Source organism: Rhinopithecus bieti, unplaced genomic scaffold, assembly GCF_001698545.2.
Source record: "Rhinopithecus bieti isolate Rb0 unplaced genomic scaffold, ASM169854v2 scaffold_15143, whole genome shotgun sequence".
Lineage (NCBI taxonomy): Eukaryota > Metazoa > Chordata > Mammalia > Primates > Cercopithecidae > Rhinopithecus > Rhinopithecus bieti.
Window position 1 is genome coordinate 566,083 of NW_016808091.1, and position 15,752 is coordinate 581,834.

General features: G+C 48.3%; 1 protein-coding gene across 2 annotated transcripts in view; it reads right to left on the reverse strand.

Moving 5' to 3' along the window:
• The window catches only part of FRMPD2 (FERM and PDZ domain containing 2), a 102,450-nt gene extending 86,912 nt beyond the window's left edge, over positions 1–15,538 (reverse strand). Inside the window, exons 1-8 of one of the 2 annotated variants that reach the window (XM_017885506.1) lie at positions 15,394–15,517; positions 12,895–13,052; positions 8,647–8,712; positions 6,055–6,246; positions 4,264–4,396; positions 3,505–3,592; positions 1,829–1,961; positions 80–151 (exon numbers count right to left, since the gene is read on the reverse strand). In XM_017885506.1, coding sequence (XP_017740995.1) covers positions 80–151; positions 1,829–1,961; positions 3,505–3,592; positions 4,264–4,396; positions 6,055–6,246; positions 8,647–8,712; positions 12,895–13,052; positions 15,394–15,517 — 966 coding nt within the window. Of the gene's footprint in view, positions 1–79; positions 152–1,828; positions 1,962–3,504; positions 3,593–4,263; positions 4,397–6,054; positions 6,247–8,646; positions 8,713–12,894; positions 13,053–15,393 lie in introns of both variants that reach the window. The other variant, XM_017885507.1, reaches the window with a different exon arrangement.
• Positions 15,539–15,752: the final 214 nt, after the last annotated feature.

The window sequence follows — 15,752 nt, forward strand, 5'->3', positions numbered from 1 at the left end:
TTCAGACACAATTGGCCTCCCGCAACTGCCCACTTCCCTCACCACCCTCCATCCCTGACCAGTCTAGCCCAGTAGTTACCACAACCGATCCCGGCAGATGTAGTGTCATCGGGGCCTCTCCAGCCAACAGGATGAACTCTGGCCTGGAAAACTGGAGGAAAACAGTCACATATGGTAGAGAAGACGACAGATTTCAGGCTTTGGGTCTGGGCTTCCCCCATGATGCACCCCACCAGCACACATTCCCCGGAGCCAGCAGGAAACAGGCCAAAATGGGGCTGACCTGGGCTGAGGCCCTAGCTAAACGGTACATCTTGGAGCAGAAGTCTTACAGGTGGGTATAGGGTATCAGAACGTTCTGGCTCTGAAGTTGGGTACAGGGGTGTTCGGGGTGAATTATAAGTTTCATAATTCACACAGAACTCCATCTTTTGTATGTATAAAAAGTATAAAATGTATTGTATAATATAAATATAAATGCAATAAACATATTTTAAAAAACAAAACATTTTAGATTTAGATGAGCTGAAACGTTTTCTAGCTCTAGATGTTGAATCAATAGCTTAGCGGGCAGCTCTTGTTCTCAGTGTACTTGTATTACACTTGACCCAGAAAATACTGCAATACCCATCACTAGCTAGACCCAGCTATCCCCCTGTGGGGGGCATATTCTCAACCCATTTTACAGGTGAGGAAATTGAGTCTCCTCACCTTTGAAAAAAAAATGCTTAAGAAGTTCATCTGAGTCATATAACCAACAAGTGATAGGGTTGGGTGGGGCTTCTGTAGTGCCCTCAAGGGTACCTAGCAGGACTCTTGTCCCAAGAGGCCAAAATTCCAGCCCAGAAGTGACTTGTGTCCAACAAGAGTTCCCAACAAAAGTATATTTCATGACTGATCAGGAAGAAAAGCCAAAGGAGGTGGACAAGGCCTCTCAGAAGCCCTCTTCACACCCTCCACCAAGTTCGTGGAGGCCAGAGAAGGGCCTAGGAGGACAGTGGGGGCCGGGCCGGGGTATGGGAACCATAGCCCAAACAGGAAGAGGGACATCCTGAGGCTGTTTGGAGCTCAGCTCAGTCGAGGGGCTTTAACTAACTTTGACAGAGAGGCACACTTCCTCTAACCCTATTATCCTCTTCCTTTCTTCATTGTTTTTTTTTGTTTTTGCTTTTGTTTTTATCACAAATCACTACCTGGCATTCTTTTATATTTATGCATTTGTCTGTCTTTGCCTCCTCCTTCTAGAATGTAATCTCCACACAAAAAGGCCTTTGTTTCATTCACAGCATAGGTGGGGGCCTAGAATAGTGCCTGGCACCTGGTAGATGTTTCACAGCATTCCCTCGCTGAGGCTGGGAGGGCCAGCAGGACTCAGCTGGAAGTCAGCTTAGGGTTACCCAGCTGGAAGAATGACTCTCTCTTCCCTAAAGAAGCCCTCCCTGCGGCCCTGGATCTGTGCTCCTGCCTTTCACCTGTGCAGAAGGCCCCTTCCAAACACATTCTGCCTTGTCAGCTCTCGAATCACATAGCACGCTCTGCCACCACCCTGCGCAGGGTGGCTGCAAACTTCCTCTAGGGTGGGACCCAATGTCTTCAACCCTACATCCTACACAATGTCCCCCACAGAGCCTGCCCCAGCAAGACCACACAGTGAATGCCTATGCCCTAACTTGCAAATTTCAGGTTTATGTTGGTCCAGTCCTATAAACCTCAGCCCAGGGAAGTTGTCCCCTAGAAGACCTGGCCCATTTTCAGCCACTGTGCCAGCCACCCACAGCTCCCGGCTCAAGCCTCCTTGAGGAGTGCCCTTCAGCCTTCTTTTGCTTACCTTGCTCCTTCTTTGCAGAAAAATCCTTTGAGAAGGAGTTGTTGGCCATGAGCTATCTGCTGCCGAGTGCACAGATCCAGAGCTGAGCCTCCGGCCCTCCTGCTGGTCCTGGGGATCTGCTCCTGAAAGAGCGCTGGCCAGGGGTTGAGAAGGGGTGAAGCACTTAGCAACGACAAGGGCTTCCATTGCATGAAAGACCACCCACACACGGGCTCAGCTGGGCAGGGTGCACCCACTGACGCACGTCACCTTCTCCCCCACCTATGGGGGAGTTACATCTACTTTTCAAGTGGCGGAAGCTGAGGCCTGGAAAAGCCAGGCTGCGCAGCCACTGGGGTGTGGTGGGGTTGGAGGTGCAAGGCACAGTCAACTTCTCCACCCCATGGCTCTGCCTCTCTGTTTGTGGTGCCAGGACCACAGGTCTGGAGCAACCACCCAGCAGGTCATGGGATTGCAGTGGTTCTGGCTTCTTTAGAATTTGATATATTGCTCAAAATATTTTGACAATAAAATATATTGTTTAAGGAATCGGGGGTAAAAATTGTTTTCATTGGGAAAATAAAGTTTTAAATGGCAGGAAAAAATAATTGCAAGATAAACTCTACAATATCCAATCAGGGCGCCAACTATGGATTTGACATCAACTATGACAAGACACTGTTACAGCCCTCAACAGTCAATACGTGAGTAAATAAATCACCCGAACTTCCAAATGAACAAGGTTCCAGGTCCAGGAATACATGAGCCCATCTAGGTTTTGATCTGATTCAAGCATCCTAAGTCAGACAAGTGTAAAAATGTCCACAATTCTTCTCCCTGATCTGCACCCTTTGCAATCTGACTTTGCATCCTCCTGCCATCAAGGGAAGGAGTCTATTTCTTACTCCTTGAAATGGGGCTGGCCTTTAGGTTTGAGTTGGCCAACAGAATGATGTGGAAATGATGGAAGGCCAGTTCTGAAGGCTTTATGCACCTCTCTTCTCTTCTCTCTTCTCTTCTCTCCTCTCTTCTCTCTCTCTCTCTCTCTCTCTCTCTCTCTCTCTCTCGCTCTCTCTCGCTCTCTCTCGCTCTCGCTCTCTCGCTCTCTCTCTCTCTGTCTCAGTTCCTCTCTCTCAATTCTGCCATTGTCACGAGAACAATCCTAGGCTGACCTGCTGGTGGAGGAGAGCCAGAGCTTCCCAGACAATGGCCATTCACCCCCCAGGAGAGGTTGGCTAGCCGAGCTGAAGATAGTCACAGATGCAGGAAGGCTTTCAGCAGAGTCTAGAAGACCTCTCAGTTGAGCACAGCTTAAATGACCAACTCACAGAATCATGAGCTAAATATATAATTGTTGCTTTTAGCCACTGTGTTTTGTGGTTGCTTGTTAGGCAGCATGGTATGGCAATGGACAATGGCAACAATATTGAGACACGCTACCGCTCTGCCACTCGGCCTGAGTATGGTTCCCAGGGGAAACAGGATGCCTTGACAGCACAGCTGCCACCAGGCCCCTCATCATCTTGGCTTCAGATCTGCTTAAATGCAGCTTCTTCAACTGCTAATGGAACAGCATTGGCATTTTCTGGAGGAGTAAGAGGCTTCTCATTAACAATTAGTAAAGAAATAAGGTACCGTAGCCCCCACACCTATGTCTCACATCAAGTTCACAGCACCCTGCAGGCCTTGCTGCTTACCGGTTAACAAGGAGGCTGCAGTGACTATGTGTTGAGGTGCTCCAGTGGGGCTCCGGCGAGCTCTGGGTCTCCGTGCTTTTTTCTGAAACTAACCAAGCAACACGGTAGAGGGCATGGGCAGAAACCAAGATCACGGCTTTCTTAAATCAGGCATCCCAGAGCATGAATGGCATCATGACTTACTAGCTGTGTGACCTTGGTGAAATTACTTAACCTCTCTGAATCTGTTTCTCATGTAGAAAACAGAAATGACAGTTATAGAGGGTTGGAGGGAGAGTTACAAGGGAAAATAAAGCCTAATGGCAAAGTGCACCTTGTTTTAGAGACAACAAACAATAACAATAATTAAAAAAAAAAAAAGCTCAGATTTAGTTGAAAAGTAGAGAACAGTAGATTTGAAGATTATTCCAAAAACCACTCTTTTAACACACCCAGAACAATAACTGAAAAAAAATCAAGTTTTTTTTTTCTTGTTGTTTGTTTTAATTTAGATTTTCTCAACTTGGACAGTTAGAACTCATTTTTAAAGTTTTCATTTGATATAAATAACTGTGTTAAGTTGTGTCCCCAAATGAGACTTTCCTGGGAACACAGGTGAGTCCTAAGCTCAGCCCATTCTCTTCAGTGGCTTCCTGAAAGAGTGGCATTTACATAGACTTTCTCTGCCATCACAATGTGAATGTGTGGCCCATACAGGGCAGGAAACAATAGAATTGGTACCATCGGCCCACGCAGGGACTGCTCAGGGCACGTACCCACCTCTGCGAGGATGCAGACACTCCGAGGCCTGTGCTTCTGGGCTCTCACTGCTTGTCCCATGCAGCCTCTTCCTGAGCAGGTAGCTTCTGTTCTGCTGCACAGAGGAGTTTTCCTCCACAACTCTTTTCTCCACCTGGGGGTCAAGTGCATCACACATCCACATACCAAGATAAGGAGGGGGCATTTTTATAGATACATGCAAACTGGTTGTCAGACTGAATCAATGTGGAATTGTCTGCTCTACACAGTGAGCACCTAATGATGTGTTCTCTGGCATTCAGAATGTGCTCTGTACCCATCCCCCACATGTACCCTGAAGGCACTTCACCCCCCACTCCAGACCTGTGCACTCACACACATCTGTGCCTTTGTTCATGCATTCCCTCTTGGGGGTGCAGAAGCTCCTCTGTGCCCACAAGACCCAGAACTGTGTCCTCTCTACTTCTAAACCTCTCCACCTCTGCCCTCTGATCACCTTCCCTTATCACTGCACTCACACCTGGCTCTGGTGCACCATGTTGCCTGAGTGTGCTGCTTGCCTGTCTCCCCCAACATCTCTGTGTGCTCTACGCACTGCCATAGCACACCTAATGCAGTGCCCAGTGAATGCTGATAAGTGACTGACATCTACTTTGCAGGTCCCTGATGGAAATGTTGCAGGTCAATACAGTGTCTATCCAAGGACAATGGCACACCAGTGGATGGTAGACTTCAGTATCTTTCAAATAAATATAGTCCACTTCCCCCACCAAATCCTCTGGCTCAATTCACAGGAGCCACAGGTTCCCATGCCAAGAGAGAAAGGGTCCAAGAAGGAAGCCTTCTCTGATGGAAAAGGCCTTCTCTGATTGACTGTTGCCACTATCCACCTTGCTGTCCCCTCATCTCCATCCACATGGCCCCTCATTAACCCTGGTCTCAGCTCTCCAACTTGTCCCTGGACAAGTGCAGCCACCCAACTGGTCTCTAGCTTACCTGTCTTTGGTTCCTCCCAAATACAAACTTCCTTATATTTTGTGCCATAGGCACCTCACTTGCCCATCCTACCCCAGCTCCACCCGGGTCTCATGGGGGACCAACTCCAAGGTGCCATTCCTGCACCAGAGCGCCCCAGGGGGCCAGGCTGGGCCTGTCTCCAGCTGAGACTTTATCCTTCAACTTGTCAGCTGTACTACCATCACTCCCCTCTCCCAGGAACATTTCCCTAATAAATAACTTGCACAAGAATCCCTGTCTCTGGGTTAGCTTGGAGGGAATCCAACCTAAGCCAAATGCCTCCCATGTGCCATGCCCCTTGCTGCACTCTGGGGACTGCACAGGGCAGCAAGCAGCACAGTGTGACAAGCACAACAAAGGACCCCCTGCAGGTATAAAATAGCAGAGGGGAGGGTACCCAGGAATCACAAAAACGAAGTCAGGGAAGGCTTCTGTGCAGAACCTGGAGTTGAATTTTGAAAAGAAAACTGAATCATGGGTTCTAAACATGATTGCTTTATGTAAGGAGGCACTCGCCAAGATGTCAAGGGTCTTACCCATGTGAGAAACTGGGGCTTGCCCAAAGGTCTTTGTCAGCACTGCCCAACAGAACTGCAATGACAAGAATGTTCTAGATCCACCCTGTTCAATGGGGTCATCACCTGCTACAAGTGGCAACTGAGCACTTGAAATGTGACAGATGTGACTGATTAATTTAATTTTTTATTTTATTTTAGTTAATTATAATTTAATTCTAATGTTAAGAGCCACACAAGGCCAGTGGCTACTGCTTGAAAAACACGGTTCTCTACTGACCTCGGAAATGGTGCCCAGAACCAAGCCAGCTAGCTTTCTAATGTGGAGACTGGCAGGGGCTGGGTAGACAGACACTTCTTTCTCATGAACCCGACAAGCTTCCAGAACCGATTGCAATGTGCACCGCCGGTGAGGCTGGTCTTCACACATGGTCAGAAGGATGGAGTGCAGGGGCTCACGGAGCTGCAGGGGCTGGAGGCAGACAGGGCCAGTGAGAGGAGAGAGCAGTAAGAGCTGCAGCTGCGAGGCAGCATCTTGTCAGGCAGGCTTTGGAGACATGGAAATGGGTGTTCCCACAAGCACCAGAGCAGATGCCTGCTCCTTCTGGAGAATTTAAGGACAGACACAAGATCCATCACTGAGGCCACAAAGTGCAGAGCAATCATCTCTGCATCAGTTCTGTGTTACCGGCTGCTTTCTAAACCAGAACACCCTTCTGCCCAAGCGTGCTTGGAATGCTCATGAAAAAGAGATGCTTTGACAAGATGGATTTCCACCTGTGCCAAGCACCCCAAATCAAACCAGAGGTCAACCTTTCACTCAAGTTCACCTGCGCAGCTTGTCATTGTATCCAGTCACTCATGGGATCTCACTGGGCCTTTCCCCTGGAATGTGAGCTCCAGGGACATACAGACTGTGGCCTATTCCTGTTCACTTTGCAACAGCCAGCAGTCAGCACAAACGCTCAATCATTGTTGGTTGAACTTTACGTCACGTGCACATATCGAGCAAAAGAAAACGGAAGCATCTTATAAGCATTTCCCTCATGCATTTAAATGATCACAATTCATATGAGAAAGGCCTCAAATTCAGATTCAAAATCAGACTTTTCTCAACCTCAACCCACACTGCAGGTCACTTTCCGGATAACGGCTGCACTACCGTTTCTTGCCAGGGAGCATCAGCTGTGAGCACCTATCTCTGTATACAGCCAAGCTGCTGAGTCCTGCCGTCACAGTAAATCCAGCCACACCAGATACAGTCCCTGCCTTCAGGAAAATAATGGTGTGATGAGAGAGACGGTCACTAAAAGAGACAAAGACCATAGAGGATGACGAGGGCTTTGACTTTGGGAAGCATAGGCCATGGCACTAATGTAGAGGAAGGGGCTTAGCCAAGGCTAGAGTTAACTAAGAGGAAAGTGGGGAGTGAGGTGCTGGTGAAGGGATCAGTGTGTGCAAAGGCATGAAGATGCAGATAAGCTGACATGCATCTGAAGGGAACGGGATTATGAGCAGGACAGGGCCTGGGGGAAAATGGCAATGTGGGGTCCCTTGTTCAAAATTATTAAGAATTCCAAGACCGGGACAGCAGAGCATTAAACTAAATGCAGGACCCTGTGCTATGACACAGGGTCACACACCCAGGACACACACCCAGGAAGCTGGTCCTGATTCTGGCAGATTGCCAAACCGAGCCAGACGGAAGAAGGGACCCTATCCTAGGCTCCAGGTGTGTCTCACTGAGAAGCCAGAAGGCAACCCCACGGGCAGTGAGGCGGTGTTACAACAGGTTGCATGTGACAGCGGTGAGCTGGTCTCTCTTTTAGAAAGACCACCCAGGAAGTGCCGGATGTTGAATTGGAGAGGATGGGGTGAGTAGAAAGAAAGGCAGGAAGGAAGGAAGGGAGAAGGGAGGGAGCCAGTCTGGCCGAGTCAGCTGGGCAGGGCTCTCCAGCATGTGTTCTTGTGGCACCAGTCTCTAAGGAATTGTTATAGTGTCAAACGGAAATGTATACAAACACTTCTATTCTGTAGTCAAAAATTGTGTAAAAGATTAGGATATTTTTGTGTATATCTTTTTTGAGAGGGTTTTGTTCTGTTGCCTAGGCTGGAGTGCAGTGGTTCGATCTCCACTCACTTCAACCTTCCTCTCCCAGTCCCCTGGGTTTAAGCGATTCTCATACCTCAGCCTCCCGAGTAGCTGGGGCTACAGGCAAGCACCACGACACCCAGCTAGTTTTTTTATTTGTAGTAGAGATGGGGTTTTGCCACGTTGGCCAGGCTGGTCTCGAACTCCTGAGCTCAAGTGGTCTGCCTGCCTCAGCCTCCCAAAGTGCTGGGACTGTAGGTGTGAGCCACCATGCCCAGCCAGGATAAAGTTTAAAAGTTTCTAAGCTTTAAACCTTGTAGTCTTTAAAAAATGACTCTAAAAACTATTTGAGAGGGAGATATTGTAGGGAGCATTTACCCAAATCTGTTGAGCCCAGGAGCCTTTTTCAGGGAAGCATCTCACTTTGGGAAGGGCTGTTTTAAAGTCTTTTTAAAAATATATGTAAATCTGTATCTTCAGTGTCTATAAAATTCGCTAGCTTGCTATTAATACTTCCCCTGAGTGGAGATGGCCAAACTTATCTTGCTTGCCAGTCCCAAATTTTGGCTGCCTGGAGTGCTATGTTGAGTAGGATTCTGAGGTTGTTTCTGCACTAGCAGGAAGGAGTCGTGTGATGAGTTCACAACCCCTGCCTAGGACCTAGAGGAGGGGAGAGTAGCGGTATATGTGCTCAGTAAATGTGGTCCCTGCCCAGAAGAAAACCACTAAATAAACCCAAAGATATAGCCTGGCAAGACTTGAAGTATCTTGTTTACAAACCTGATGTGGCGGAACATGAAACCCTGCTGACCAGTAGAGGGTCATTCCTAAAGAATAGACGTGCATCTGCCCAAAAGAAGAGTACATGATTAGATTCCAATCATCTCTCTTATTCCATGGCTCTGCAAGAAAAATACAACCCAATTTCCACATGAACAGACACTGTTGTCTGGCTAGTCCAGCACCATCTACAACTCCCTTGACCTTGTTCCCTTCTGCTTTGGAGGCTAAGCCAGAAATTTGCTTTCTAGCAGAAACCATGACACTCAATATTGGTGAAAGGCATGAGAGAAATCTGTTAGGGGGCTTCTGATAAGGTTTTTGCTTTACTGACAAAAGGACACATGTGACTGGCCCCACACTTTCCCCTTTGTACCTGCCTTGAACATTGATGTGATTAATACATGGAGTCTTTGCAGCCATTCTGTGACAATGAGGCAGCAAGAATAGGATAGAAAACCAGCCACTGGGGAGGTAGAATGGAAATACACAGCCTGGATCCTTGATGACATGAATCGGCTGCTGACCAATCCCTAGACCTCTTGCTAAGTAACTAATAACCATATATTTGGCCCTGGCCATTGTATTTTAGGCCTTCTGTTTCCACGACACATTGTGGTTCAGCCTGATTAAAAAGCACCGTATGTTGTCAAAAAGCAAAATGGTATCATGGGAAGAGCATTGTCTGACATTTCTGACCCTCGGTTTCATGATCTTAAAAATGAGTATTCTGCCTGAATTCTAATAAAGATCAAGTCAAAAGTACCCGAAGATGGTAATAATAACTATTATTATTGTTACCATTATTGTTATTATTGGACATAGAGTACTTACAATATACTAAGCTTTGTTCTAAGTCTTTTACCCATATAAACTTATTTAGTCCTCACTGCAATCCTGTGATGTAGTATTTGAATTTTTCCCACTTGACTACATGACCTCTGGATTATACCAGTCCTCAATCAATGTCAGTTGGTTTTTATTGTGGGGCTTCTATTATAACTGACAAGGCACATTTACCTTAAGATCTCTCTTCTCAGGAAATGGTTTTTGGGACTTTAGAAGGAAACAATGAGGTAATGAAACATTGCATGTAAAAACACACAGTTATTTGAGCCACCCACTGGGTTTAATATAAGTGGTTTTAGTTTTTGGTTTTGGTTATTCACATCCTCAAGGTCAAGATGTGTTCAACGTCACCTGTGACAACTCATTAGCTCTCATCTTTGTTTGAAACTATATCCTGAAACCAGCTCCCATCCCTCAGATGAATGTGCATAGATACCACGCAAGAAAGTTCACAAGCTGCACCTCCATTTCCAGAGAAAGGACCCGAAGAGTGGGGGCTTGGTAGACAGCCACTTCTTTCTCATTAACCCAACGAGTTCCCAGAACCAATTGCAGTGACTGCCACCTGCAAGGCTGGTCTTCCCACGTGGTTAGCACAATGGAGCATAGAGACTCATGGAGCTGCAGGGACTGAAGTGCAGACAGAGCTCCAGCATCCTGAGCACTGCGAGAGGCACCACCCACACCTGGGAGCTCACGTGGATTCCAAGGGCTCTGTCTAAAAGTGTCTTAGGGCAAGGCCTTGGCCACAGTGACAAAAGGTTTCATCCAAAATTCTAAATTCAGCTCATTGGTAGACACTGCCAGTAGAGGGTTGGTGAGAAGCATTTTGAAGGCAACTCCTGGCTCAGTGGGAAAGAACACCATGTTTCATTGGTGATGTCTGCCATGAGCACGGGATGGGGTACTGGCAACACAGATGACTTGTAGTTAGAGACCTGCTCACACCTTCCACCTGACCTGCACCTGGGACTAAGATGCCAAGTAGTTGGGGAAATATGTCAGTGCACTGTTTAGGGCAGATGTTGGTCTGAGGAGGGGGTCCGGGTACACCCTCCCAGCATCAGAACGAGGCCCAGGACTGGGGAAGGATTCTGAGCACAGCCTGTCCAGGGACCATTCTCCTAGCTCATAGCTGCCCAACCAACCCCTCATGGACCCATGCCAAGTTGGATGAAGAGAGGAGCCTGTAATGAATGGAAAAGAGCAGTGATGAACAGAACTAAGTGTTAGAGATGCTGTAAGAGATCAAGTAACCTGGTCACTCTGCCTCCTGGCCTAATAAACAGGGCTTGAGGCTGGTGGCTCTGGCCCCTTAAAGCCCACTCCATTTGCCATGCTTCATACGCCTAGAGCGCTAAATCAATGTTTGGTTAGTTCAGAGCTCAGTCCCTCTCATGCTGGATCTCTTCTAGCTCACACTCACTCTCATGTTCCTGGCCAGGACTCAGCAATACATTTAGCCAGTTCTTAACTCAACCTCTTAGCCTTGAATCTATTGGAGTCCTCGTGCCTTTGCCTGGAGGAAAGTGTGCAGGAGGGAGGAACTATTACTTTCCAGCTCAAAGATGCTCCGGGCAGAGGAATGACTAGGCCTTCACAAGGTGCTCAATGGAGGCCAACCTGCAATCGGGAGGGTGATGCCGATGCCTGATCCTCACCAGTGAGTGCTGGGATGGTCAGGGAAGGACCCCAGGAGCACTCAAATTTGTGTTAGCTCAGGTACATCAGAAAGTGGAGCCTGAGGCAAGGGTTAAGTGCAGACCCTTCATTCAGGGACTGTAAGCCCAGGGCAATGAGAGTGTAGAGAAAATGGGAAGGGAGACAGGGACCAATGTGATATGCAGGGTCAAAATGCTGGCCACCTCCTTGCCACAAGCAACAGAGCACAGCCTGAAGTGCAGCAGACAGGGCTTCCTAGAACTCAGGACTTCTCTAGAAAGCTTGCAAGGCTTGCACAGCACAAAGCCATCCATGAGAGAAAGAGAAGGGAAAACGTATCCTCTTAGTTCCCTCCAGACTCTCATTTACCACTGGCTAAGTTTACCCCATAAGAAGCTAGCTCCCCTGCATTCTCAGGTTGCATTGGCATGGTCCTTTAGCAGTCACGCAGAAATCCCAGTCTCAGGGCTCAAGATGTGACATCTTAGCTGAGTCCAGGGCATAGGAGGCAACTCAGTGTAGGTGGAGCCAAGAGACCCAAACAGACCTGAGAGGCACCCAAGTCTGTGTCCCATCCAGGAATCAGTGATTCAGCCCAGGGGTCCCGGCTGTATAAGAAGGTATGTGGGCCTGGATGCCAGAGTGACTTCCAGGATGTCAGCGAGGAGGGGGTGCCGGAGCTGGGGTCAGTGGAACTGGAAATCTTAGACCTTCACTTTTGTGAGCTGCCTTAGAGACATGTGGACCCAGATAAACCAAATCTGGAAGCCACCAAGTCCCCATTCTTTGTCTTTCAGAGCCTGGAGGGAAAGCAGCTCCCATTCCATGATGCTCCCGAGGGTAGCAGCGTTTTCACACGTGCACTTTTCTCATGAAAGGGCGAGGAAGAAGAAATAGAACTCTGAGAACACCCACCATGCCCCACCCAGTGTTGTGTGGCTACCTTGCATCATTCTCTCCTTCGAGAGAATTAAAATTCTCTTTGAAATCAAAAATGATGTTTACTGGAAACTTTTGCTGTTCAAAAGCAAAACATGTCCATTGCAGGAAAATCAAAAATCTCCATTGATGTTGCCATCCAGAAACAATCACTGTAGACACTTCGGTGCATGTATTTTTAGAACTTCCTCTCTCTCTCTCTTTCATTCTCTCTAACCAAACTTGGATAATATTACGTGCGCATATATTGAATTTCTTTTCAAGTCATTAAATAAGCTTCTACAGACTCATTTTAATGTTGTTTTGTCTCATATCCTCTCCCACTGACTACTTAGCTTGTTTTCAATTTATCACTAATGTCAGCAATACAACAATCAGCATTGCTGCAGCTAAATTTATCTTTACTTGTGCCTTGGAATAAATTCCTAGTTGAGGACGTGCTGGGTCATTTTGAGGTGTCTTGCTGCATACTGCCAATGGTAACAATGTGCCAGACCACTTAACCACAGCTTTTTAACACTTCTTTTTGAATATTGATAATAGCCTGATCAATTAAGCCACATTAACCCCACTTTACCAAAGTAGAAATTGGGGCTCAGAGAAGTGGACTTGCCCTTGTCCATGAGCTAGTAAGTTGCTGACAAGACATCCTGGGAATAAAACTCTTGAAACCCATTCTGCTTTGGTATCGAGAACCAAGCTCTGCAAGGCTGAGCTGGGAGCTGGGGAGGCTGCCGCTGGGACAGGCCTTTTCCAGGGCACAGGACTCAGCAGCTGCAGAGAAGCTGCACAGCTTACCTGAGACACATCAGGCTGCTCATCCTCGCTCTGTCCCTGTAGCAGTTCAGGGGCCTTGAAAGGAGCAGCCTCTATGTGAGAAACATGGCCTTGGAAAGAAAGGCTTCCAGTCGCAGAAAGCAGGGCTGACCAGGGGCAGATCACATAGTCCGAGGAATCTGAAACCAAGCCAGTGATGGGGCTGTAGAGACAGAGCTTCCATCTGGGGGGCCAGAATGGGACTGTGCCCAGCAGGTGCCTGGCAGTACCCATCTCTGGGACTGAATGTGAGCAAGACCCGGAGGAGACATGGAACAGAACAAATTCAACCCTGATGCATGGTATACTAAAAGGTGGCTGTGGCCACGGCCAGGAAGTTACCACCTGCACCTAAATTCATCCGTGGCCCAAGAGTCTCAAGGTAAAAGGTAAAGAGAGGGTCAGGCACACCTGGAATTTAGCACAAGCCTGAGTTCTCTAGAGACAGACCAGGATCCAAGGCAGCTGGTCTTCTGGGAGCCCTGTAGCTGGGGAAGAGGGCGAAGATGACACTGAAGGCATAGGTACACAGCCTCCTCCATCGGCCCACTCTGGGACCCATCGCCCTCACAGAACATGTGTGATCTTTCATGCCAGCAGCCTCTGCTACATGCACTGAAGCCCCCAAGCACGTGTGATCTCTGAGTTGATACTTCAGTGTGGGCACTCAGCGTTTGTTCTGGAGCTTAATGCCTAGGAGCCCCAGAGTCATCCTTGGATACTGCTGCCTCAGGTCTCTCCTGTACTGAGAGTAGTGTGCAGCTTTCTCATTAGAGGGCTCTGAAGAGACACTGCAAGAGGCCTTATCTCTCCCGCAGTTTCTAGAGTTTAGTGCAAATGTGAGGCCATCTGGAGGTTGGTCTCTGCATAGAACACATGCCCAAGACATGAGATCCCTTGGCCACCTCAAGGCCTGAACTAGACATATGACCACCTTCTCCAATCTACACAGGACTCTAGTGGCCCTCCTGCCCACACCAACCTTCAGAGAAGTGACTCACCTGAGCCCACTTACACCCCAAAGGGTCACCCTGACCCCCACTTGCAGTGCGTGCTCTCCACCTGGCCACCGGTGGCTATTGCCTGGGCCATGACTGCAGACCACCTCTGGCGGGGCACACCAGCAAATTCTACCATAATCATGAGCTGCAAGTACAGTTCCTCCCACAGATCTGAACCCCAAACAGGGAAGGGGGCTTCCCTTCAAAGTTTCTCCCTCACTGGGTACCTGCCCTCAGCCTTAGGAGACCCAGTAGCATTTTCTTTTTCTTTTCTTTTTTTTTTTTTTTTTTTTTTTTTTTTTTTTTTTGAGACGGCGTTTCGTGGTCTTGTCTCCCAGGCTGGAGTGCAATGGCGTGATCTCAGCTCACTGCAATCTCTGCCTCCCGGGTTCAAGCGATTCTGCCTCAGCCTCCTGAGTAACTGGGACTATAGGTGTACGCCACCTTGCCCGGCTAATATTTTGTATGTGTATTTTTAGTAGAGACAGGGTTTCACCATGTTGGCCAGGCTGCTATTGAACTCTTGACCTCAGGTGATCCACCCCCGTCGGCCTCCCAAAGTGCTGGGATTACAGGAGTGAGCCACCACCCCCCACCAGTATTTTCTTATGCCTTACAGTTGTCTTCAAACAGAGTTTAATAATTCTTTCTATTAACCTCCCCTGTTTAGAACACAGGGTAGGTCTGCCTTTTTTTTTTCTTTTTTTCCTTTTTTTTTTTTGAGATGAGTCTTGCTCTGTTGCCCAGGCTGGAGGGCAGTGGCACAATATTGGCTCACTGCAACCTCTGCCTCCTGGGTTCAACCAATTCTGTCTTGGCCTCTCGAGTAGCTGAGATTACAGGCGGGTGCCACCACACCCAGCTAATTTTTTTTTTTTTTTTTTTTTTGTATTTTTAATAGAGACAGAGTTTCACCATGTTGGCCAGGCTGGTCCCAAACCCCTGACCTTGGGTAATCTGCCCACCTTGACCTCCCAAAGTGCTGGGATTACAGGTGTGAGCCACTGCGCCCTGCCAGGCCTGCCTTCTGATGGGGCACAGACTAGTGCGACATCTGGTGGACAGAGTGTGGGGGTGTCCTGGGTGACCACCCCATGCCTCTCATCTCTGGTTATGTCCAGAGACAGCCTATGTGCTGTTAGATGCACATAGCACTGCAGCCACTCTCTTCCTAAATCCTCCCAGCTTTGCATGCCTGGAAATGCTGCAACTCCAAGGCGGAAGCAAAGCCTTTCTTTCAACTCTGCCACATGGCATGGGTCCAAGAGACAGGCCTGCCCTCCCAGTGCAGCTCCAAGGGTGGGTGCTATTCGTCCACTCATTCTAATACCTCAGACTAATCACAGATCAAGAAGCAACAACCTTGTTCTGTGCCCTCAGAGGTTGAAAAGAAAAATGTTTTTTAAAAAAAGCAGCAGCAGCCAGAACTGTATTAGTGTGGGAAGCTTCACATACAACCGCCCCAAACATACTCTCTTACCGTTGCGGAGATCTTCTAGGAGCTGCTCAGCGGCCAGGAACAGGAGGGACCAGATTTCCTCCTCAGACAGAGCTTCACCCCTGACCTGCAGGGCACTGGCCAGTGTCACAGAGGACAGGCTCATGCCTACGATAAAGACATGCATGTGACAGGGCCCCTGTAATGTCCAGGAACATGTCCAGGCCCATACTCGCCACTCTGGCCCAGCCAGGCATGGTCTGGGCACTCCCCGTGCACCGTGCACCGGCACTGTGTTTTCATCACCTAGGTCTCTGGGGTCAGGCAGAGAGCCAAGCACACAGAGGAGTTAAAGAAATGTTAACTGGGGGACTGGCCAGGCTGGCTGGTCAGTTCTCAGT